General features: G+C 35.3%; 3 protein-coding genes across 4 annotated transcripts; 2 read left to right on the top strand and 1 right to left on the bottom strand.

The window, feature by feature from the left end:
• The first annotated feature begins 1850 nt into the window (after positions 1–1850).
• LOC142631086 (GTPase-activating protein gyp1) lies at positions 1851–16790 on the top strand. 2 transcript variants are annotated; one of them, XM_075805159.1, is made up of 10 exons: positions 1851–2046; positions 3196–3307; positions 3438–3621; positions 4568–4638; positions 8419–8556; positions 8646–8737; positions 12551–12822; positions 14797–14882; positions 15091–15192; positions 16323–16790. In XM_075805159.1, exons 1-10 carry the CDS (start codon positions 1934–1936, stop codon positions 16482–16484), a joined length of 1332 nt encoding a protein of 443 aa, XP_075661274.1. In that variant the 5' UTR covers positions 1851–1933; the 3' UTR covers positions 16485–16790. The 2 variants fall into 2 exon arrangements, with proteins under 2 accessions (XP_075661274.1, XP_075661273.1); XM_075805158.1 differs by having other exon boundaries at positions 1852–2046; positions 3151–3307.
• Positions 16791–19348: 2558 nt separating this feature from the next.
• Positions 19349–24244, bottom strand: LOC142630681 (protein THYLAKOID ASSEMBLY 8, chloroplastic-like). Its single transcript, XM_075804707.1, has 3 exons — positions 23894–24244; positions 20901–21284; positions 19349–19686 (listed from the first exon to the last, which is right to left on the bottom strand). The coding sequence occupies exons 1-3, from the start codon at positions 24209–24211 to the stop codon at positions 19657–19659; spliced, it is 732 nt and encodes a 243-aa protein (XP_075660822.1). The 5' UTR covers positions 24212–24244; the 3' UTR covers positions 19349–19656.
• Positions 24245–25287: 1043 nt separating this feature from the next.
• On the top strand, positions 25288–26003 carry LOC142631767 (uncharacterized). The gene has a single exon (XM_075806079.1). It carries the CDS (start codon positions 25323–25325, stop codon positions 25842–25844), a length of 522 nt encoding a protein of 173 aa, XP_075662194.1. The 5' UTR covers positions 25288–25322; the 3' UTR covers positions 25845–26003.
• The last annotated feature ends 370 nt before the right edge of the window (positions 26004–26373 follow it).

Below are 26373 nucleotides of genomic sequence, written 5' to 3'. Positions count from 1 at the left end.
ATTTAATTTATTTATTTAAAAATATTATGTATATTTAAGAAATATCACATTTAGGGGGATGCTTATTTAGAATATAGTTAAGCGGTATAACTGGAATCTGGTCCATTAAATTATGCAAACTTGGATGTTCATTTTTCAAGCATGTACCATAACTTTGGACTTACCTTATATTTTAGTTAAACCTCTACATAGAACTATAGGAGTCAAAGAACGGTTCATGAATTTATAATCACATCTTCACATGACAACTCCATCTTTGCCTGTACCCTTTTTTTTTTTTTTGGTAATCAGGCAATAACATTAAGCAAAACTAACTAAGAGAAACATCAGAGCAAAGACGCTCATACAATGTACCAGCTGCATCAAGACTAGCCAGCAAGGCCACATCAGCTGGAGGAAATTGAAAAACAACAAAATCATGAGGACTAACCGCGCCTCTTCTAGCAAGCGCGTCGGCTCATTTATTAGCTTCCCTAAAGCAGTGCTGAATTTTGACCCTTGGAATCCTCTTCAAACCTTCCTTACAGTCAGCCATGATAACTTCATTACCATTCGGACTACTCTCATCTTTCAAAAGCAGATCCACCACCAGTTTAGCATCAAATTCAAATATGACATTCTCCAAGTTTAAATCAATGCAGAGATTAATCCCATCCCTAAGAGCCCATAACTCCGCCGCCACACTTGTAGTACACCCAATTGCTCTAGCATAGCCACTAACCCATTCTCCACAGGAGTTGCGAATGATTCCACCTCCACCAGCCTTACCAGGGTTGCCCAATGAAGAACCATCTGAATTTAACTTATACCAACCGTCAGGGGGGGAATGCCACTGCACCTGGATGATAGATAAGTTGCGTTGAAGTTTATCATTCAAGCCGAGGAAGGCAAATTCAGCAGCTTTGGCTATAGTTTCCACCTTTAAAGATTTTTGGGGGCCTGAATCTCTAAAGATGACATTGTTGCGTCTGAGCCAGAGGCCCCACACTCCAAAAGGAAAGAAGATGCTCCAAGATATACCTGATACCGAAGAGTGATACTTAGTACAATTTAATCGAAGCCAATCTGTTAAACTAGAACCATAAAAGAGGTCGGTGTGGCACGGTAAAGGAAAAGAATCCCAGAAATCTTTGGCAAGAGGGCAATCACGCAAAATGTGGATTATTGATTCAACGTCCCCGTTACACAGAGGGCAAGAAGTGGGAATAGGAAACACTTGATCTTGGGCAGAGTAATAGCTTTCCACACCCAATTCCCCATAAAAGGCTCAAACAAATGGGGATCATGAACAACACAAGCCAGCTTGTAAGCCTCCTTTATATCAAACTCCCCATTAGGTGAAGAGCACCAAGAAATGTGATCAACACTTGATCTTTGCCTGTACCCTTGTGTATTAGGATTCCTCTCTATAATTTTACGTCAAATATAATATATTTTGATTATAAAATTTTGATAGAGTTAGTAGAATTATTCACAAATTGTATACGCTTTTTATCTTCCTTAAATTTTAACATAAACGTGATGTTTATATATAATTTTTTAAAATATATTTTTTGGGGATAAAACTCTATTTTTAAGCAAAATAAGTCAATAAAAATAATTTAAACTAAACACATGAAAGAACAAAAAAGATTGTTTTTTTCTTCTTTTTTCGCTTCATTTAAAATATCCCCATTCTCTATATAGTATACTGTTAATTCAGATATATCTAATTTAACAAAACATCTTCTCTCAATAATTATTATTTCCAATAATTCATATAAAGAAATCATTATTAAAGTCAAGTACATCATTTGCTTTTTTTGATTATTGTTACCGCATGTTGTTGAGGCTTTCTTATTCTTTGGTCGTAAGAGAAAACTAAAATATGGACTAATAAATACATACAAGCACAAACAGAAATAGAGAGCATGGTTTTTGCATAGCAACAACCATGAGGAACACCAACAACAACAACAATAACAGCCCAGAAGATCAGAGGAAGAAAGAGAGCACTCTCACAAGCCTTGATTCCAGATTCAACCAGACCCTCAGGAATGTTCAAGGGTATGCCCAAATTTTCTCATTTCTAATTTCCTCACTCTTGTTTGGTTCAATTTTCCTTCATATTTCAAAACCCCATTTGCTTAAAACATTCATAATGAAGGTTTTCGAGGACTTATCGATTTTTACTTGCAAATGGGTCTTTTGGATTGGATTCGGAAAACCCATTTGGATATTAGTTCTAATTTATGAGTTATGGCTTTTGATCTCTCAAATTCTGTGATATGGTTGAGAAAATTTATGTGGGTCTTGTTGATTTTGATGTATTTGGTAGAGATCAGTGAGGAAAGTTTTGCAATTGATAGGATCTATGCATTGGGATTGGGTGATATCATTAACTTCTGCTGTGTCTGGTTGCTGAGAAAGTGTGAGAAAACTTTTTGATTAGGATTTTTAAATGCCTTATTTTTTGGTGTCCTAAGTTTGCTTGGTAATAGAATGGAATTGAGAATTAGTAATAGGAAATTCATTTTTACTTAATAAGAAAAATGTGGATTTGCTGATCTATGCCAAGAGGGGGCTGCAGAAATTGACTTTTAAGCCTCTTTCTCTAGTGGGTTACTTGCTTAATTTTGTGTCTATGAAAACTTACCATTGTGCTAGACATAAATAATTAAATATGCAATGTGTCTTTGTTTCCTCCAATATCACTGCCATTTATTTTTAATTTTTATTTCTTAGATTTTGTTTTCAGGCGCTCTGTTCTCAAACTGGTTAGATTCACATTGCAGTAGGCTGCCTAAGACATTGAACAGGACTCATATTTTTTGATTATGTAATTTTCTATCAGTTGAAGTGTTTGGAGTTAGTCAGTTTTGGAAGAAAGCTTATTACTTGATATCTATAAGCGGAATGATTGTGTCCAATATATAGATATTTTACCCATATAATGCTTCATATAGCTGTTCCTTTCATTGTAAGAACTAGGTAGAAGGTAAGATCATGGGTTTAAGATGCATGGGTTGTTTGAGTAATTACTGATAAGAAGATAATTTCTATAGCTGTTAGCATCTCAATTCTACTGTTGTAATGTTTTTCTAAAGAATCAATGATTTTGTTTGTTGTTCTATTAGTTGTTTCTTAATCTTGAATTTTTGGCCTATCTAGTTTACTCAAAGGCCGCAGTATTCCCGGTAAAATATTACTGACTAGGAGATCAGGCCCACTAGATGAATCAAGCGTACAAGAACGGACTCCAGAGTATGAAAGGAGCCTGTCATACAATGAAGCTGGCTCAAGTGATCGCTTGGCCAAGGCAGCGGAGGTACTAGTGACATCCATTTTCCTCATACTTGTGCACTTTTTTTCTTTTTAAATTAAAATTTTTAAACACATGATGGACAAAAGTTTAGTTATTGAGAATTTAATAAGTTGGACTTTTACTCGTAATGTAGGAAGAAGTCCAGAGTACTAGCAAGCCAAATAATAACACAAATGTCATTAAGTTAAAAACATCAACCTCAGAGATCGAAAATACATCTAAAGAAGTTCAGAAGTCTGCCATGGGTGCAAGAGCTACAGATTCAGCAAGAGTTATGAAGTTCACAAAGGCACTTTCTGGGACAACAGTCATATTAGGTATTGCGACTTTAAGTTTCTCTTCTCTCTCTTTCCCTCCTTCCCATGTCTAATGTTGAATATTTTGGGGTGCATATCTTAGATTATGAAGGGACTGCCTGTTGTTGAGATGCTAAGTCTTAAGATGAAATACCATTGCATGTAAATTTTCTGCGTTTTGATATATTTTTTAACTTTGCGACTTTTCTCTCTTCCAATTAGTTGTGCCTATTGGATATTGTTTGGATTTCTTGTTGTGTTATGGTGATGTTTCTGTCCTTCTTGGTTTCACAATTTTGTAAAAACATATCATGTTACCCTCAGGCGTACATGTTAAAAAGCTGCAGGACTTTTTTCCCCTCTAATCATCACATTGATAGTAGTTGTGAATGATAACAGGCGCACATAACCTAGGTCTAAGGCACAACCCTTTGCACAATGTGATTTTCTATTCTAATAACAAATTCAGCAAGAACATAATTTAGTCCGATAACAGTATGCAATACCAATACAAATTTTATCTTATCATGAAACAAGATATATTGTGTTTCTGTGGCATTTACAATCCTGGCTTAATAGATAGTGCCATCCTCTTTATCTTAACATCACTCTTTTTGGCATCCTTGTTACTGTACATTTGAAAGTGTAGAGTTGCCTATGTTTGAGCTTGAGTTTATTGTTGCCGTGCACAATTTACAGGTGTTAGAGCACTCATAGCACTGCCACCATCTCCTTTTTTGTAGACTTTGATTTCTTAAATTTCAAATTGTAATTTTCTGGGAAGCAGATGTTTCTTTTTTGGATTTTTGAGCGAATTACCTGTAGAAATTTCATTTTGGTTCTAATAGAGGTTAGGATCTCTCTAATTTTCCCTCTCTCTCACTTGTGGGATTTAGAAGTTCCATAATTTTAATGTTAAGTACAATTTGAGAGCTGTAACATTTCCTTTTTGAATTTCATTTTGTAGAGAAGTTGCGTGAGTTAGCTTGGAGTGGAATACCAGATTATATGCGTCCTGATGTGTGGAGGCTTCTCTTGGTAAGTTTGAGTTCTCTAATACTAGCTATAGGTTTTAAAAAGCATGATGACTGGAAATATTGGGCTTGTAATTCAAAGTTGCTTAGTCTTAGAAGTAAATTTCAGACTTATAATCAAATGTTTCTTGGTGTACAATTAGAGATATTGGTTTCAGTGGAAAGCTTTCAAATTGGATTTTAAAAAAAATTTATCAGATTGATAATGAAAACTTATTTCATAGAACATGTTAGTGCTACATAGATGACAATTCACAAAGGGTAATATTGGCTATTAAATGCTCCCTATGGCATTTTTTTCAGACTTGTTGGGCCATTATCAAAATTGATCTTTTGGAGGTTTTTCAGTTTTTTTTTTTTTTTTTTTTTTTGATAATGCTCAACATGAGAAAAGCTTGAATGCTACTTTCATCTCCTTAATTCCTAAAAAATTTGATACAGTGGAGGTAAGGGATTTTCGGCCTATTAGTTTAATTGGAGGGGTTTACAAAATTATTGCTAAAGTTTTAGCTAACAGGTTGAAAATGGTGCTTGGGGATATTGTTCACGAATTTCAAAATGCTTTTGTCAAAGGAAGACAATTCTTAGATTCTGTTCTTATAGCCAATGAATGCTTGGATAGTAGGCTGAAATCAGGAGTTCCTGGGGTGTTGTGTAAGCTGGATGTGGAGAAGGCATATGATCATGTGAATTGGGACTTTCTCATTTATATGTTGGATCGTTGTGGTTTTCATGAAAAATGGAGAAGATGGGTTTTCTTTTGCATCTCTATTGTTAAATTCTCCATTCTCATTAATGGAACTCCGTGTGGTTTTTCTGAAAGCTCTAGAGATATAAGACAAGGTGATCCCTTACCTTTTATTGTTTGTCATTGTTATGAATGCTTTTAGTCAAATGTTGGATAAGGCAGTGAGGGATGGGCTCATGTCTAGTATTAGGGTGGGTCCCATAGGAAACTCTTTGCAGGTGACCCCATCTTCTCTTCGCTGATGATAACTTGGTGTTATGTGATGTTGATCTTGGTTAGATTCTGTTTCTCTGGCTGGTGCTGTTTTGGTTTGAAGTAGTTTCTGGGCTGAAAATTAATATGGGTAAGTCTAAATTGGTCCCTGTGGCTGTGGTTCCAAATATAGCAGATATGGTGGATGTGCTAGGTTGCAAGCAAGGCTCTTTTCCAATGAAATATTTAGGTCTTCTATTGGGTGCTAATGTCAGAGATAGATCTATTTAGAATCCAATTGTTGAGAAGGTGGAGAGGAGGTTAGCAAGTTGGAAACAATTGTATCTCTCAAAAGGAGGTAAAGTTACTCTTATTAAGAGTATTTTGTCCAATCTTCCAACTTATTTTCTCTCTCTTTTCCTATCCCTGTGGAGGTTGCAAACCATATTGAGCAACTGCAATGAAATTTTCTCTGAAGTGGGTGGTATGGGGGATGTTAAAGAAACTCACTTAGTGAAATGGGCCACGGTTTGCACTCCTCTTCATTCTGGAGGTTTAGCTATTAGAAGTTTGAGAAGTTTTAATAAAGCCTTGTTTGGAAAATGGTTATGGAGATTTGGGAATGAGCGACAGGCCTTGTGGAGGAGAGTGATAGGGGCAAAATATGGTTGTGAAGGGGGAGGTTGGTGCTCTCTTCCCGTGATTGGCCCTCATGGAGTGAGTTTGTGGAACTCTATTAGTCGTGGTTGGCCATCTTTTGTTCGTCGCATCCAATTTGAGGTTGGGGCCGGGTTTATTGTTAGATTTTGGCAGGATATTTGGTGTGGTGACACTTCTTTGTGTGTGCTCTATCCAAGACTTTTTTCTTTAAGTCGAAATAAGGAGGCCCATGGGGCTGATTTGATGAAGTTTCCAAATGTTGTTCTTTTTTGGGATCTAACTTTTAGAAGATATAGCGAAGATTGGGAATTGGAATCCTTCTACAATTTAATGTCTAGAATTTATGGAGCTTCTTTGAAAGGAGTTGGGGATGATAAGATGTGTTGGAAACCTGCTATGGGAAGAGGATTTGCTGTTCGTTCTTATTATCAGGTGCTGACAAAAAGTTTCGATCAGTCTTTTCCCTGGAAGACTGTTTGGAAGTCTAAAGTCCCCTCTAGAGTTGCTTTTTTTTGTGTGGATTGCAGCTTTGGGGAATATTTTGACTATTGATAATCTTAGAAAACGGTAGATTTTGATTTTGGATTGGTGTTGTATGTGTAAAAGAAATGGGAAATCAGTTGACCTCCTCCTCATCCATTGCTCTATTGCTTTTGATTTGTGGTCTATGGTGTTTACCCTATTTGGCATTTGTTGGGTTATGCCGAAAACAGTGGTGAAGCTGTTGGCAAGGAAAGTTTGGGAGGCATCAGAATTCTGCTATTTGAATGGCTATGCCCATTGTTTGATGTGGTGCATTTGGAGGGAGAGGAATAACCGGCATTTTGAGGATTTAGAGAGATAAGTTTCAGATCTTAAACTCTTCTTCCTTAATACTCTTTTGGATTGGGTTACAGTGTTAGGCTTTCGTTCTTTTTCTTCAGTCCATGATTTCATGGACTTTTGTACTTTATGCACTTGATTTGTTTTTGTCTTTGATGTATACTTCCTGTATACTCAGGTGACAACCCTCTTCTTTTTAATATATTTTTATTACTTATCAAAAAAAGAAAAGACCTTGCTTTTGCCTTATAAAGTTTTTTTTTTTTTTTTTTGGTAGGTGTTTTTGCCTTATGAATTTATGATATGGCTAGTAAATGCTCCTCTATTTCTTATGTGATGGTACCTTTTGTTGATCATGCTTCTGTCCTTGTCTAATTTTGTTGAAGATCATTTATTTGAAGAACTTTCCACTATTAGCAGTAAAAAAGGCCCTGTTAATTAAGGGGGTGACTAAGAGTATGATTTTTGATTGGATAGAATGGTATAAAAGAATATATGTAAACAACCCCAATTAGTCTGTTGAGAATCCATAGCTCGCTCCATAGTTTTGGGACTAAGGCTTTGTTGTTGTTATATAATTTAGGGTAAAATACTATCTTGGTTCCTAAACTTTACTAAAAGAAGTTTTTAAAGTTTAGGGACCTAAAACAAACTTTTGGTAAAGTTTAGTGATCAAAATAGTATTTTACCCTATAATTTATTATAAGAACTTTCTTTTTTCTGGTAGGTATTTACTTTCTTAAGTAAAGTTTTCAAGAGACAGTGAGCTTGATAAACACATTAACGCAAACACTGGTGGGCACATTTAAGAGTAACATTGGGGAAACATTGTGAGATTTGGAATGTTTTAATGAATCTACAGTCTGAGATTTATCGTTTACCTTATTTACTTTTAGCATGTGTTGCCTTTTTTTATTTGTCTATGTGGGACTGAATCTTGAGTAGGAAGAAATTACCAACTTAATTTCACAGGCTTTATGTATTTGTTTGTTCTCCCTTTTACCCAATGTGGTTTTAGTTGTCTTATATCACAAAAAGGCTCTTTGTAGTGCATTTATTGGATGGACCATCACATTTAAGTTCAGAGGCCAACCTAATCTAATGGGGCTGAGTCTTGAGTTGGAAGAAATTACTAACTTGATTGCACAAGCTTTACATGTGTTTTTGTTCCTTTTTTTAATCCATGTGGTTTAAGTTGTCATGTAATTATTGCTTGGAACAAAAAGTCTCATTTGTAGTGCATGCATTGGATGGACAATCACATCTAAGATCAGAGGCTAAGCTAATCTGGCTTGTGCCCTGAATTTTCCTATTGAAATAAATTTTGTTGCTTGTTTGAAATTTAAAATGAACTGACAACAGGGATATGCACCACCTAATTCAGATAGAAAGGAGGGAATTTTAAGAAGGAAGCGCCTTGAGTATCTTGACTGTGTTTCTCAGTATTATGACATTCCAGATACAGAAAGATCAGATGATGAGATCAATATGCTTCGCCAGGTATTTTTGTGTCTATTGAATTCTCATCTCGATTATTATAAATCTCTTCTGCCCAATTTTTGATGAATTGCTGATGACATTCTTGTTAGATTGCCGTTGATTGTCCACGCACTGTACCTGATGTCTCTTTCTTCCAAGAACCACAAGTTCAGAAATCCTTGGAGCGCATCCTTTATACATGGTTAGATACCTATTCTTCTGTACCAGTGGCTTTTATATGTCAAGTAATATGTGCATCTGAGAGGAAGGAAGAAATGAATGCACCAGTCATATCAAACTAGTTTGCACTAGGTTAAGCTTAATTATTTATCAACCAATTTAGACTATTTAGTCAATAATTTTCTGACAGAATTTTTGCTTTTGAATTGGATTACTGCTTTGCTACATTTCCAAATATAGGTAGAATAGTCACCACTCGATTGTTTGTGATTTCTTCTGCCGAATGCTTTGTCAGTTACATTCAGCTAAATTTCCTCTTAATCATATCAAACTCTTTGATTTGTATTAATATCATGTATTTATATTTTGTTTCCTATTGTTAACAAATTAATAAAATATATTGTTAGCTCATGTATTTGCTCTTGATACCAACATACCGTTTTAGTTCCAGAATATATATACACACTCAAAAGTAAATTGGGAAGTTTGAGGCGGGAGAGAGAACTGATGGGGTCAGTAGTCCTAGGTAGAGTTTTTGAACTTGGACCTTTGTATCTGTTGCTGGTTTTGCACCTGGGATTCTCTGGATTTGCTTTGAATTTAATCTGCTCATAGCACAACCTGTGTTTGAATTTTTTTTATTTTTTTATTTTTTCTGCATTTTGGTGCTCTGTGGAATATAAATTTCCTGCAACCCTTTCTGTTGTGCTCAGCTTGAATCATCCAATTGTCTAAACCAGTAGCTGTATTGTTTACTGCAGAACATTCAATCCATTGAATTTGTTGAAGTGGTTTAATGAAATGACTTATTAGGTTCAATAAATACTAGTTTGGGAAAGTATGTAGTAGTTTACAGTACAAACAAAAAGATAGTCCCTCCCCCCCCCCCCCCCCACCCCTTTTTTTATAAAAAATAAAGGGATTATGAATCGCTGTCCGCCTAGCATTAGCAGCTAACATCCCATGTCCATGCCTTTAGGACCATTAGATTTCTGGAGACTGGAGGCTTGAATCAGCTGTCAGCTGATTTGTCTCTTTTTGTAGGTTTTCTGAGTAGTTCCCAGTTTCAACTGTACGGACTGGCCTGTTGCATAATTATGGTTGTTAACTTTTGTTGTCACGTGATATTTTGTTTTATATATTCCCAGGGTAGGGTGTGATTGACAAAAGAACTCTCACCGTGGTTGTCACTTAATGGAACATCTTTGTTACCTAGATTGTTTTCTTTTCCACTCAAACTTTATGACGAATTAGAGACGTGGATTGGCTGATCAGGATGGTTTTTGGGTCTAGGGGTGATCTTCCATGGGATTTGAATGACTGGTCTTGACCTATGAAATATGTAAATATGGATGATAGGCAGTGACATCATGACAAAGCTCTCTTAGTAGCTGCCATGAATTGTTTGCCACTTTCCTGTTCTAGCACTGTAACTCAATTTATATTGTGAAGAGTTCTCAAATTATGGCAGAACAACAACATATACTACATGCATCATCTCCTGCTCAAGTTCAGTATGCAAAGACGCATTGACTTGATGACCTTTTCATTGTATATTCTCTATTATTTCTAGGGAACTCTCTTAAATTTAGAAAAATTCATGGACATGAAACTAATGTCACCTCTTATCAACACTTTTCTGGTCGCCAACAAAAGATATTTTGTGAAATTTACGTCTCTATTCGCTCTGCCCATCCATATTGCTAACCGATTGGAAAAGTTACATAGACACTATTTGCGGGACAGCGCGGGGGCAGTTCCCAAGTCCCATTTGGTGGACTGGGGGTGGTGTGTTGTCCTTTGAAGAAGGGTGTTTGGGTATATGTAAATTAAATACTTTCAGCCATGCCCTTTTAAGGAAGTAGTTATGAAGGTTTGGGTTAGAGATGGTGATGTGGGAAGCTTTAAGAAATTTTTATTTTTGATTTAGTCTTATTTGATTTTGGAGTAAATTGTATTTTATTTTTTTAGGCCTTAGTATTTAATTAGGTTATTATTTTATTAGAGTCAGATATTTTTGTAATTCAATTATTGGGATTTCCCAAGTCTATTAGAATTAGGGTTTCCTATGATAGTCAAGATTAGAGTTTAGAAGTCTGTACAAGCAAAGTATTGTACTCCTATTGTGGTGGATTATTTTGATTGAAAATGTCCCAATTGTATGATACTAACTCCAGTCAACCCTAGGTGCTAACTCCTAGAGGGTTTCTTGGTGCTAACTTCAAGCAGGCCTTGGTCCTAACCACTAGGTTCTCTATCTTTAATTTTCTGTTCTTCAACAATTTTAATGTGCATTGTTTTGGCTTGTCCTACGTCCACTTTTGGAGATGTGTTATATCCATCAAATATGGGAAGGATTGGGGGGGGGGGGGGGATGTTCAGCAAAGGTGGTGTGAGGTTCTCATTGCATGGGTCTTTGGACGAGTATTAGAGAAGGATGGGATTCCTTTTCTAGAAATGTTACTTTTGGCATGGGGAATAGGAATGGCACTAGGGTTCTGCTTTGGTATGACAAATGGCATGGACTGTGGAGATTCCTGCCTTATATATATATATATATATATATATATATATATATATATATATATATATATATATATATATGTATTGATAAGTAATGAGTTTTATTGATATAAAAAAGGGACACCCGAGTACACAAGGAGTGTACAGGGGTCAACAATCAAGTACGAAAATTACAAGAATCAAGAAAATCAAGGTGAGGTAGGTTTCCTGCCTTAATCAAGGTGAGGGGCCAACAAAAATTACAAAAATCCTGCCTTAAATATTTGTTTCCTGATTTTACTTTGGCGTTGGACAAAAAGGCCTCTATGGCCTTCTACTTGGTGGGAATGGGGGACAGTGAAGTTAGTGGAGAATTTATTTGACTTGCTGTATTCTAATTTTCCCTCTACTCAAGGTGAGAACAGATTACCATTGACCTTAAAAAAGAATGGAAAATATGATGTTAAATCTTATGATGAATTAAGGAGTTCAAGGAATATTCCTTTCTTTGGCAAAGCATTTGGGGTGCTAGAGTGCCTTGTAAGATCGCTTTTTTCACTTGGACACCAGCCTTGTGCAAGATTTTGACTATTGGTAATCTGTGGAAGCGTCATATGGTGATCTGGGTTGGTGTTGTATGTGTAAGAATAGAGGAGAGACAGTGGACATCTTATACCATTTTGCTTTGTGACAAGAGATCTTGGCCTCTAATGTTTTCTTTATTTAGAGTATCTTGGGTTATGCCAAATCGGTACTTGAATTGTTGGCACCAGGGTGTAAAAGCTTGGAAGGAAGCTCCTTTATTTATCATCTGGTCATAACTCATATGGTGAGAAAGGAATTTTAGAACTTTTGATGGTGTTGAACATCTCAATCATGTTATCAAAATATCCTTTTTGAGATCATTGTATGATTGGATGAATGCCTTAGGCACTATCCCATTTGTATCTTTTTTAGAATTCAATGAATTGCTGAATCTCTGATTCTAATTTGATATGATTGGTAGGTTCCTTATCTTTTGTTTCAATAAAGTATTTTATTTATTAAAAGAAAATCTATTGTTCTAATCCTATGTGTCAAAATACATATAATTTTAATCCTATGTCCATAGTTTTTGGAATTACCATATTCCACATCCATAAGTTATTGTGTATTTTTGTTAATTTGCATACCTTGGGCTGAAATTATTTTATATCCACAGTTACTACTTTAAGAAGGGGGAAAAAGGGGATGTGGTGTAGGGTTGTGTAAGTGTTATCATTGAAATAGTTTCCTTATATTTTGATTGAATTAATTATCTATATCTTTACTATCTTTCCTGATTTCTTTCCAGGGCCATTCGGCATCCTGCAAGTGGATATGTTCAGGGAATAAATGACCTGGCTACACCCTTTCTAGTTGTTTTCTTGTCAGAATACTTAGAAGGGGGTGCGGATAACTGGTCAATCTCTGATTTGTCTCTGGAAAATATCTCTAACTTAGAGGCTGATTGCTACTGGTGTCTATCGAAGTTGCTTGATGGTATGCAAGACCATTACACTTTTGCTCAACCGGGAATTCAAAGGCTTGTGTTTAAGTTGAAGGAATTGGTCAGGCGGATTGATGGTAACACTTTATCTAGAGCCCCTTTCTTTGTGTGATATTAACTGCTTTACGCCATTATACATATATTCTAGGCTTGGTTTTTTCCTTTGCCTGTGTTGTGTGTATAGCGTTGAATGGACATAGGCCCAAAACATATAGGGGCCGTTTGGTATGGTAGTTTAAGCAACACTTTTCAGTTTTTAAACAACATTACACGTATTTCTATACACTTTTTCACCCACAAGTATTTTCAAAAAATACAAACAACGTCACCAAACGGCCCCATAATTTTTGTTTCATAGTCAGTCACGGTTATACGTAGACAAATATAGCTAATGGTTATGCCTATATGGTACCTGCAGTAAGATTATGGGACTTGTGTCCCTCAGCTAGTTTAACCTGTCTCTTTTCCCTTTCTCCCTCCATCTCTTGGGGGGGAAGCCTTTGGCACTTGTAGACATGTGCTAAGTATTGAATGAAGTTAAGGTTTCTTAGCCAGTTTCTTGATGCTATGGTATACAAAGTTACATTAAATTGGTACTTAATCTGTTTCCAGTATGGAAATATCTCTGTATAATTAAGTATGATGATAGTTATATTTTTTAGATGTATTTTTCTTTCTTCTACATGAAATTCAGTCTTGAGATTCAGCAAGGGGATATATCTTCAGCTGTAGGATTATATCTGGGATTAATTTGGTGTTTTTGAAAAATTACAAAATTGTGGATTAAAATGGATATTTGAGTTAATTAAACCTTTTTTTTATAACTTATAAACAATGGTTTAATTAATTATAACACTAATTTTATTTAAAGAGGAGCTAAGTTTGAATACATAATATGTGCATTGAGTTACTCCTATGCAATTACAATATGAGATTCAACAGATGTAAGAAATGTAGAAAAGAAGATGAAGGGACACTACCCTATGTAGTCATCGAATAATATTAGGATCTTTATAAAAATTGTATAATAACATGATTGGGCATTCAGCACCATTTTTTTTTTTTACTTATCAAAAAAAATTTCTATTTTTCAATTCCCACCACATTGTCCGCAGTAGGCACAATGGAACTGCTCCTCCATATGTTCACGAATGCCATCCCAAATGGCTAACACTTTCTGAATTGAGCTCCTAAAGGCAAGATGATTGACTTCCAAATTTTTCATTCTATGTCAAACAGTCAAACTCCAAGATAATCGATCCTCTCATTGACAAAATGGAAAACTAGAATACAGAAAATTGAAGGGATTCTTCATTGACTCTAATTCCCAACCTAAAGGATTGAGTGAACTAAGGATCCCAATGCCGTGTACCTAGATTATTAGTGAGATACATGAATTAAACCAAGAATGATCACAAGAGTCATACCTGATAACGCACTTAATTATGTTTAGAAACGGCACACCACCCTCCTATAGGCCAAGACCTAGTTAGACAAGTCCATCGTCATTTAAAATATCCTTTGTTCAACAATTCAAAATGAAATTAAGAATATCTGGTTACTATTATAAATGCAGGGGAAAAAAACCCTTCCATCCCATAGAGCACGCCAACCTAACTGCGTTAGCTGCAGATTTTCTATACATATTTTATTGTAAAAATTGTATTATTGGTAATTTATGCTTTTCTAGAAACTGTAATATTTAGGAATTTTATTTTGACTAAAGTAAAGGGGAGCATATTTTTGTAGTTATTCCAAGGGCTTCAATGGGAAAGGAACTTTTCAACTGCTTTAATAAAAAGCTTTCTTGGGTTTCCCAGATCTTTTTTGTGTTGTGGTTGGTGAGGAATCTTCCATATGCACTACCAAAATGTTTGTCTTATATATATTACCCAGTTAAATCAGTGCAGGTAACATGTCACAATTTCCATCACCTTACTATATCTAATCCTTGTTGTTTCTTCACCTGTTTAACATTTATATCCATCCAAAAATTTTAATTATAATATGCTGGGTCTTATTGACTGGAATACTTTTTTGAAATGCTCTAGAACCTGTTTCAAGACACATGGAGGAGCAAGGGCTGGAATTTCTTCAATTTGCTTTCCGCTGGTTCAACTGTCTTCTAATACGCGAGGTTTGCTTTCTTCTACAAATGCATTTTTGTGTCAGGAATTGCTGTATTCTCCTCTATCTTATTATACCACAAGTTTTGTTAAGAATGTGAACCTAATATGTAATCTCTAAGTTGCTTAAGTTGCAGCTAATAACATTTGGAGCAGAGATTTGGCCATGAACTGTTTTTATTATTTATGCAAAGCTAATGGCTTGTTCTTTTTTGTTAGATACCTTTCCATCTTGTTACACGCCTGTGGGACACATATCTTGCGGAAGGGGATGCGTTGCCAGATTTCCTTGTGTACATATTTGCCAGTTTTCTTTTAACGGTGAGATGGACATTCTTGCTTTGTGCTGGTATGATCTACTTGGTTGCATGCTCAGATTTATGGTTAGAAATGTTTTGTCGGTAAATGTTGATGCATCTCTTTACTGCCATCTGATAGATATTGAGTAATATATAGGTAGGTATGTATAGGGAAAAAAGTTGTGCTTCACTTGCATCATCTAGCATCCGCGTGCCACTTTTTGGGGTGTTTTATTAGCTCCTCATTTGGACTTGGTATTGATGTATTTCACTTTGGAATGCTAAACCAAGAACCACACTGACCTTTTAATTGCCAATTAGAAAGTACGTTTCTTGTAATATGCTGATCCAGGGAGGGGAAATAATTTTATTTTATAAAGCGAGTTTCTGTTTCATTTCTAGAACTAAAAACATGGCAAGTTTCAGCAGCCTCAGGATGGGTTTTTATTTACTCCCCATTTAGAAATAAGTCATATGGTACACATAAAACTGGTGATGTTCTTAAGTCATGGCAGGCGAGTGAACCTTTTATGGGCATTCTAGCAGCGTTCTTCATTGTTCATCAAAAAAAAAAAAAAAAAGCAGCGTTCTTCATTGGTCTTTTTGCCAAATATTCTGGCCTAAGACATTATATAAGTCATAAAAGGTCATACCTGGTGCACAAAGTTCCCACTTTATTATTGCTATATTTCTTGTTGCACTTTTATACCTATTCCACGCAACACGTTATCTTTTTTCAATATTTTCTTGTAGGAAAAGATGCATTAATTAATAAACGTTAGTACATAGCAGAACTGATAGCTTCTCATTAAGTCCATTGTATTTTGAAAGCAAAACTGCCATCCTAATACTGTTAATTATTAGCAGCATGTCCTACATTAGCCATAGCATCAGCTGCTCATTAATTTTCCTTGTAAATGTGATTAACTTTCTGAAACTTTGCAAACAATTGATGAATGTCTCAAACCATTGTCCCAATCCTTGGAGGGGAAAGGCCGTCTCTATATGGTCTTTAAAAAAAACTTGTATGCCATTTCCGTATGCCTTTTTATCCAAATAAATCTGTGTAGTTGCCTAGATGATGTTGCATTTGCTTTTGTGATGGTGATGATTATGTCAAATGATTAAAATGAGCTGTTACCTTATGTTCAGTGGTCAGATAAGCTTCAGAAGCTTGATTTCCAAGAATTGGTGATGTTCCTTCAACACCTTCCGACCCAAAACTGGACTCACCAAGAGCTTGAGATGGTGCTTTCAAGAGCATTCATGTGGCACAGTATGTTTAACAACTCTCCCAGCCACTTGGCTAGCTAAAAAGGGAATTGTAATAGCTATTGTTTATGGTCAGTTAGGAATTTTGTTCTTTACACTATGTTTTTCATATTTTGCTGCCTTTTGGTATCTATAGATGTGTTTTCTCTTACTTCATTGGAGAAAACCGGCCCATGTTCTCATATGTATTTTGGCTTGTAATATGTGTATTTTCAGGCATTTCTTTGTAGATTTACTTTGACCATAGAAGGATAAAAAAGAACAAAAGAATTACCTTGTTGTATGACAATTTCCCATTTCGTGAATGGAGTTGAGAGGAATCCAATATATTCATTATATGTTTACAAATGCACCGTATGAAAATTTTCCATTTCATTAATGGAGTTGAGAGGAATCAGCATCCAATATAGCCATTATTTGTTTACTACTACACAAATTCGTGGTAAATACTGAAATTTCATCTGTCCCTATCAAACTATTCACAGTTGTATTCTTCTAAGCATGTTCTTCTTCCTCTTGGCTTAGGCCAAACTGATCAATTGGGAAGATCACAGACAAGGTTTAGAATTGTGTGTGTGAGTTTTGGCCTCAAAGGGAAGGGAGAAATGTAGATTTAAACTAGTGACCTCTGCCTTATAAGGTGTGGTATAAACCGATTGTGCTATTCCTTGGGCTAATGTGTTTGTCTCCCTAGACGCTTTAAAATAATAACAATAATTCAATTGATATAACAATTGGGGGGGGGGGGGGGGGTGTGGAAGATTGTTTAAACCTTGGTTTTTTACATAGAGGAGAGTGGGTAATACCATGAGCTATAATGCTCTTGACAGTGCTTAATATGCTCGATGTTTTTGTGCATGGTAAAGTGCGCATTTGCCTACATCCGTGACCCGAAGGCTGAAGAAAGGTCCTGTAATCATAATTAACCATTTTCAGTCGATATGTCAGTTCAAAATTTCATTGGGTATGGATTCCTCCAAATGCGAGCTTACAACTTTAGGTAGGGTAGGGCAACCAAAAAAAAAAAACTACAAAATAAACACAACATACCCTATTTGCGAAGAATGTTTCATTACATTTGAAATTTGCACGAGATATGAGATGAGTAAACACAACAAAGTCAGGGATATTTGCAGCCTAACACAGTGAGAGGAAACAATATCATAAGTTAACAAACGTTTGAAAGAATTCTGTAAACTAGCATCTTGAGTTTCATAGAGTTGATTTCAATCTAAAACCTGAGGGTTAAAGACTCAATTCTCATTGGCAGTATGATGCCACATAGATCTTGAGTCTTATAGACTTGAGTTCTAAAAAACAAAACCGAGTCTCTAAGACTCGATTTTGGAGAAAAACAAAGGAAGAACGATCTGAAGCTCTGAAGAACAAAGGAAGAACAAAGAGACGATCTAGTCAATTGAATGCTGGGTGAGCCGATCTGGGTTTGTTGATGACTGAAATAAGGAGTTGCTTATGGGTTCTGGATTGTTCATCTTAGTGGGTTTGTTGCTTGATCTCTCTATATGTTTATTTCTAGATTGTAAATTTGTGGGTTTGATGTAATTTTTTTGGGTTTGTTGTTTGATGTTAATTTATGGGTTTGATGTTCATTTCATTTTTTGGATTTCATGTAAATTTTTGGGTCTGGTGTTCATCTCAATCTATGGGTTTATGTATTTTTTTTTTTTTGCTGGTGCCATAGAACCTTAAGGAAACGGTGAAGATGGTGGGTCCCTACATAATTTTTTCTAGACTCTAATTTTTAGATTCTATGCATCTCATCTCAGCATCGAAGAACGAAGAAGAAGGAAAAAATAAAACGCACGCGAGGAAGAAGAACGGGTAGAAGAGGAAGGGAAAAAAAAAAATAAAACAGTGAAATTCGAGTTCCACATGGATATTTTTCTGCATCAGATGCCATCTCTTACAAATCGAGACTTAGAAACTCGAGTTTTAGACACTCAATATACTAGTTTCCCACATTGTTTTAAAACGTGACAACTAACGAAATGGTTTGATATTTAAGGTTATTTGGAAAAAAAATTTTAACAAAGTCCTAGTTCCAATTTTTTTGGAGCCATTTATAGATCCTCAACAACGGTAAAAGTGTAAGAGTTGGTCACACGAAGAAGTCATACTTTGTCATTTTCTTGATTGACATGTTATTTTCTATTTACTTCTACAAGTGTTTCTAGTCTTTCTTTACCTTTATTCATTCTCGCAACTTAAATAAACTCACTAATCACTAGTGCATTGATCACACTCCCTGAACATGACCAAACAAAACATTTGGAAGATCTAGTGCGTGGTTGAGTGGTTGAGCACCATTTTATCGAGAAGGATGTAGACCCCTAACAAGAAAAGGCTTTCTGCATCAGGCTAAACAATAAGAATTAGAACTTAATTCAATGAGCTATAATTCAACAGTATCAACTAATACTTCCTTCTTCCATAATAATTGATCGGAATGTGAGGTTTAATCCATTAGATGCGTATGTAACTTACTACTACTACTAATAATAATAACAAAGAATTAAAATCCAAATTCTTTTTTCCTTTTTTTTTAACAACCAAAACTTGTAGCAAGTTCAAAACTTCAGATCCTATCATTTGGGTAAAAATAAAATGGAAAGGCAGACAAAACAACAATAGCCTGTTATTTACCTTTGAGCCTGTACCCAACAAGGCAGCAACTACTATACATGAGGTAAATTAAATAAGAAAAAGAATCTTATGGTTTGCATCCAACAGTGTAGCCAAACAATTATCATGCTGCATGTTAATAAAACATGGAGTTCCTCTATAATCTACTCATTCTAATTCCATTCATTTTATACTTCTATAATTTACTCATTTCATTCCATTCCTATAAGAACTCTCAATAGAAACATTAGAGATATCCGAAATGATCATATGAATTACTACAGGGATAAAACACCCCATGTATATCTAGAACCTCTTACTACATGAAGTTATTCCTGATATCAAATGAAGAATCAAGATAGCTACATAAGTATTGACAAAGGTAAGGCCTACAGATGTGCAGCATTTATTAAAATAACAATAACACTGCCAAACCATATTTCAAAATGACTCTTCATAATCTCTAATCTGTTGACAACAAGCTACAATGAGAGCCTGGCTATGTCTGTTGCTCACCTAAATGTACTAAAGTAGACCAATCTAAAGTTTGCAGTCCAAGCACTGGAAGTTTTCACGCAAGATTGAACGATTTCCTCTTTTGCTGAAACAATAGAAGTGGCCAAAGTCAGATACTTGGTCTAAACAAAATATGAATGAGGACAAAAAATTCATAAGCTTTTGGAGAAACATTGCCACATTCACAAATGTGAATCCATTTGAAGCTACACCACTCTACATTAATTGTTCTTGCTTAGCATATAAATTAAAAGAAAGGATATCCTTTATGTGTCCACCAAGTTTGTCAACTTTTTTCGTAATGATAGAAACAAACTGAAAAATTAAACTTAAAACAAACTTTTTACCCCCCCAACCTTTAATATATATATATATATATATATATATATATATATATATATATATATATATATATATATTATATGCAAAAGCGAATGCCCCTCAGAAGTTTTTATATTTTTCAGACCAAATTGAGAAGTGCTTGTTTTAAAGGAGAAAAACTATTAATTAAAGTAATAAATGCTTCTTTTATTCAGCTACTAAAATAGTGAGATTAACAGAACAGTGTTTAGGCTTTCTAAGTGCTTGTGAAATAACAAACTTGCTTCCTTTCCACATTGCAAATGCTAAAAATCACTACTGTCACGTATAACTATTTTATTTTTTTGATAGGTACTACTGTCAGGTATAACTTGAAATAGCTTAGGCTTTCTAATTCATAGCTTTTTAGCTAAAGCACAACGTTAAATTGAAAAAAAAAAAAGTGTTATTTATGACTGTGGCTTGTCCTACTAAAACAAACATGTGTGAGGATAAGAAAATATCCCATTGGCTTCAAACACCTATACAATATTGACCCGAGATCTCATCCTCTACCACTTGTGTAAGAGAGTTGGGGATACCATTTGGTCCAAAGAACGTTGGTTTCATCTTGGTAATTATATAATGTTAAAGGGCAAAGGACAGTTTGAAAGAACTAGAAGATATGTGGAAGGAGCAAGAGAAGACAAGGGAAAATGATTGGTATAAAACCTAATGACTAGGTTCAAAATTGTCCACAGATTAGAGGCTTAATCTATCCTTAGAAATATCAATAGAGGGTTTCCAGCTCCATTGCATCTATGCCTTTTATAAATGACACGTGAGAAAGTTTCTTCTGATGCAGATTTTCCTCCATATAGCAGTAGGAGAACACAGCTATATTTCAATATATTAATAAGGATGCATAGAAAAAATTAGATTCATATGTACTATTAAAAAAAAAAAAACTTGGAGTGCATAAAGACTTAAAATCCTTACATGCTGTTCAACTTCTTCCAGGAATCTCTCAGGCGAATCAACATATTCAACACATTCCTTCTTTACCATTGCTGCAAGTTCTTCTTTTCCTGCCTTCTCAAGGTTCCTTATCAATATCATAAATGTCAATCTATCTGGGGCACAACCTGATGCCTTCATCAATTCATATGTCTCCATTGCCTTTTCTATCATATCCACTCGTATATATGCCCCAATCATCTCAGCGAAAGCCCTTGTGTTGGGCTGTAAGCCTTCTTTCTTTAGTTCAGAAAAGAATTCTTCAGCCATGTCAATCAATTTGTTCTTTCCCAACAATAGAATCATGTCACAGTACAAGGGCAGATCCGGTTGATACCACTCTTCCTTGCGCACAAATTGGAAGACCTAAAACCTGATTTATATTCAGATAAAATACAAAATTCAAAAGAAAGGATATTCAACAGATAACAGAATTGGGCAAATTAAACACTTAGAAGTAGGCCAGAACTTAGTCATACGGCTATCTTAATTGGAGTCAGCATTTTGGAAACTTTTAAATTGGCAGTTCAACCACGAGGACAAGGAACCAGCCATTCTGTTCTAAATGCTTCAAGATATTCCCCAAAGCAATACTTATTTAATTTGTGCAACTGTATTGGCAAACCACTTAAAATTGTTTACCAAAGTAGTAACCTGGCTTGACAGCCAAAAACTAGAAGTTACCCTCAACTAACAAGTATCATTAAAGAAAATCAGATCAGATCAAAGCCATTGATATCATACAATATGGAAATTCCCTGAATAAAATAGGTCAAGAGATACATTTTTTCTTTTTAGAGAGTCTTCCCCATTTTGCTTATATCTCTTAAAACCTGAACAAAATATCTGCTAACAAGTACACTGTCTGATGACAAGAACACTCAATAACGAAACCTAATACAGAAGAAAGGACTATTCACAAAGATGATCATAAAAGTGAACTATTTCTGAGAAAAAAAAAAAAAAAGGGCTCATGGTACGAAACTAACAAAAACAGACATTTTCTTCGGTGTTATTAGTTTCAAATTATCAAAGTTTTCAATTATACAATCTACCCAAATTGTAATTCTAGCACAATTGAATGCTCATGGTTGTTCCAAATGGAAAACAACATTGAATTAAATCAACTTTCAAAATTTCAATTGACATTTCAACATCTTGAATTTTCTTAATATTTGTTTTTCATATACAAGAAAGTTAAAATTCTACCACATTCCAAGCAATCTGCAAATCAGTCATTCAAGTTTTAACCATAATAATTAAAATCCAACCAAACTTTTTCAATCCCAATTTTCTTTAGTAGTATTTCCAACATCAAGCCTAAATTCTCCAAATATCCATAAATACTTTGTCACACAATAAATATATACCTATTAGACTATGCATCAGATTCTCCTTAGCGGACCAAAAAAAAGGCTAATTTCCATATACACTGTTAAGGACATATTTTATGTAGTTGACTAATCTTTTGACAAAACGCACTTTACTTGCATTTGGGTAAAATAGGATGTGTTTAATACTTCAAAGAACAAGTTGTTCAAGTCTAGTATGAATGCCAAGAAAATTGGACCAAGAAACAAGTGAAGAAAAGTTGTTCACTAAGGCTGGATAGATAGCTCGACACCTGCGGACAAATAGCTCGACAGCTAGCTATCTATCGAGGTTTAATGAGGCTCGACAAATACCATCTATCGAGGTATCTACTGAAGTTACGGAAATTAGAATTTTCAAATCTGATTTTCGACCCATGCTTATGTATATTTGTGTAGGGTTTCTTTTCTCACAACCTTAGACATATATAAAACTTATTTTAGAGGCCGTCACATAAGAGAATACAAGGAGATATATGCAAAATATGACCAAAGCCCTATTTTCTCTGAAAGAAGCTACTGTGTCTTTGAGTCTTAGGGTTTTGTAACCAAGTGCCTCTTGATCTTCATTGTTAATGAAGTGAAGAACTTTGCAGCCAACATCCTTTTTTCTCAAGTTGGTGAGTGAGTCACATACTGGGATTCGTGCAAATGAGTGAGTCACGTACTGGGATTCGTGCATCAAAAGGGTGACGTTCTATATTGAAGAGTTCAGAAATTCTGAAGCGGTAGAATGTTTTTTCTGTAAGTTCATCTATGGGGATTGTAGAGTCTAGGGACAAAGGTTTTGTACTAGATCTGAAACTTCTCTATACTATAGTGAATTGCTTTTCAAGAAGGTTTCCTCCCAGGTTTTTTACTGTGAAATTGGTTGGTTTTATTGGTTTTCTTGGGTCATCATATCTTGTCTTATTTACTTTTCCGCTGCACTTATATTTGACATGATATTGATGTTTGTTTGTTTTAACAAATTTTATTCATAATAAATCTAATTAACAACTTGAGTTTAAAACTTGTTAATTCTATCAACCGGGGTCTTAATTTCCCAACATACACATAAATTAGACACATGCAAATTATGTTAGAATAATGGTAAAATGATTAAATTAATCTTTTTCATTCACCTTAAGCTTTTGGGACAACCGATAAAAAATCTCATGTCAAATTAGTCATTTCCTATCAGCTTAAGCTTTGGGGACAATTCGTAATTTATCAAATTCTTTTTCTTTTTTGTTTTTAAATCCCCACTTGTGTTTTTTGCTAGGCAGATTATACAGTGCCACAAACGCGTATATATATAACAAAAGAGTGATGCAGCTGCTAGGAATACTACAAATTTTAGTACACAAGCCTTACAAACTGATATGTTACCAATACCGATAACTAATAACTTATTCAAACATCCATTTATTATGTTGTCAAGTTTACCAATCTCATTCATTGCCGCATCTTGTAAACATTTTGTAGTAAAATTTGTAAACTTTAGCATTTTTCATAACGAAAAGCAGTACTCAGAGGGGCATCAAGTCATACTAACATATGCTCATATATTCTAATACATACACAAAAGCAATTTATATTCAACCAAGAATGAGCAATGTATACCTTGAGGGCTAAGTCCAACTCATTTTGTCTATGGAGTTCAGCCAAAGTGTCCAACAAGTCTGCCTTCAAGAGCCTGCTGAGTCTGCCACTAAAAACCTGTTGTAATCTGGATGTGGATGACTTGGCTAGCTTCAAGGAATGGACTACTTGAATGGTTTCTGATGACAGAACACTTTTCCTCCACAAAGGCTTTCTGGGTCCGCCTCTAAGCCCACAGGTGACCATGGAAGAGCATCGTGGGTGGGGTTTGGAGAGGTTTTGGAGAAAACCCAGTTGAGGGAATTGGAATTCCAGAGAGCCCATTACACTGGATTTCATTTTCTTCTCTCTAGTTCCGTTTAATCTTATCTTTTATAGTTTTATAGTTTCAGTTTTAGTATTTTGGGTAAATTACAATTTATCCCCGGGATTTGGCATTATCACAATTTAGTCCATAATTCTTCAATTGGTACATTCGATGCATAAAGTTTAGATTAAAATGGAAAGGTCAAGTTATCTTAAAATTAAAATTTTTTGCATTTTATAGACAAACAAAAAAAGATGTTCCTATTAGTTTGAGCCAATAATAAGTTAATTCCACAATTTTTTATTCAATTAACATTTTCACCCCTAAAGGTTAGAATAAAATAAAATCGTTGGGCTATCAAAAAAAAAAAAAAAAAATCGGTTAGTATACTTTGGATTTATCCTAATGATTTTTTATAAATCAAATTCTAGGGATCAATTGTAATAATTGAAATTTTTTGAATTAATCTGTGATTCCACCAAATCACAAGAAGGTTGATTGCAATTTTCCAAATTTTTTTATACTTTTCAAAATACCATTGTTTTGGTGGACTTAAAGCTCTAATTAGATAAATATGAATTATAGATAAATGATTGCAATGAAGAAAAAAAATGAAATTTAAAAGAATGAATGTAAAATAAGTATAGGATTTATAGCCTTAAAATTCTTGAATTGGGTAAAATATTTTTTTTCAAAAATCACTTATAAGGTTTGGACTAATCTAATTTTCTCCTTAAGCATAAATGACCTATATTTTTCTCAATTAGCTGGATAGATTGGAAAATTAGAATTAAATCCCATCAAAGAATTTTGATCTCTCTGCATATATCCAACAACATATTTTGATTGCACACGTTTCACAATGATTGCACTATCGCAATTATATACACCAAAAAAGTTGTTAAAATATCGAGTATTATTTGTACTTAAGAAGTAAATAAAATATCTTTAAGTGCCTCGCTAATAGTTTTTGTAGAGTAAAAGATAAAGAGTAAGAACTCAATTTTTTTTTTTTTTTTAATTTTTAGAAAAAAGAAAATGTAAGTTGAAAAGGGCAAAAGAGTACTTTCATCGAACAAGAACTATAACTCACACTCATAAATCTCTGCCTCATACAAAACACAGAGAGAGAGAGAGAGAGAGATGGGCATATCAGCTTCGAAGCGAGTTGGTACCTCACTGTCCAACTCGTCCGAGTTCGGCTCAGCTTGCGACTCAGCCTACACCCACTGCCTCACCATGACTCAGCACGCTTTCCCAGGAGTCTTCCCCTACCAACTCGCCACCGCCTCCGACCACATCCACCGCACGCTCTCCACGCTCCGGCCCCACCCTCTTATCATCAAGTGGGTCCCATCACCCCCGACTCGGTCCCAGGTCGACTCGGCTTTCCGAGCCGTGACTCGCTCCTCGTCGAAAGCCCATGAGCACGAGTCCAACGACGTTATTGGTTCGACCCAGTTCAAGAAATGGGCCGTGGAGCTCTTTGCTAACGCTGTGGTGGTGAACGCTGGGAAAGCGTTGATGTGCCGAGTTCCGATTGGAATCGCTGGGATCGCTGGAATCGGGGCCGTGACTCGGTCTGGAAAGGACCTGGTTGGGACCGCGATTGGGGTCTACGCGCTTGGCGTTGCGACTTCGGTTTTTCTTAGTTTGTCAGGCTAGGGACTCTGGCTGTGGTGGCTGTGTCTGTAAATCATTTCTAATTTTTGGGTTTGTAAATTGTGTGCATTGTGACACGTGGCCTAATCTTAAGCTATCAGTAAGAACAGAACAAATATTGGCCGTCCATTGACAAAATAGACAAACTCTGTTGATGATACAGTATAATTTATATGTGGGGTTAATGGGTTATTAACAAATTAAAAAAAATAAAAATAAATAAATTAAAACAGTGCAGGGTGGCAGCCTGATGGTAGAGTCCTTTGAACCATCACTTTGCAAATCTTAGGATTGTAATTCGAGTAGTAGTTCTTCAGTTTAAATGTCGGGCTCACATGATAGCCTCAAACAGTTTCGCCAGCCTGATGGTAGAGTCCTTTGAACCATCACTTTGCAAATCTTAGGATTGTAATTCGAGTAGTAGTTCTTCAGTTTAAATGTCGGGCTCACATGATAGCCTCAAACAGTTTCGGGGGTTCACGCCATATAAGCTACAGTTGGCACAATTGATACCGAATAATGGTAAAAAATA

Source organism: Castanea sativa, chromosome 4, assembly GCF_040712315.1.
Source record: "Castanea sativa cultivar Marrone di Chiusa Pesio chromosome 4, ASM4071231v1".
Taxonomy (NCBI): Eukaryota; Viridiplantae; Streptophyta; class Magnoliopsida; order Fagales; family Fagaceae; genus Castanea; species Castanea sativa.
The sequence above is the reverse complement of the archived record's forward strand: the minus strand, read 5'-3'. Positions and strand labels throughout refer to the sequence as shown.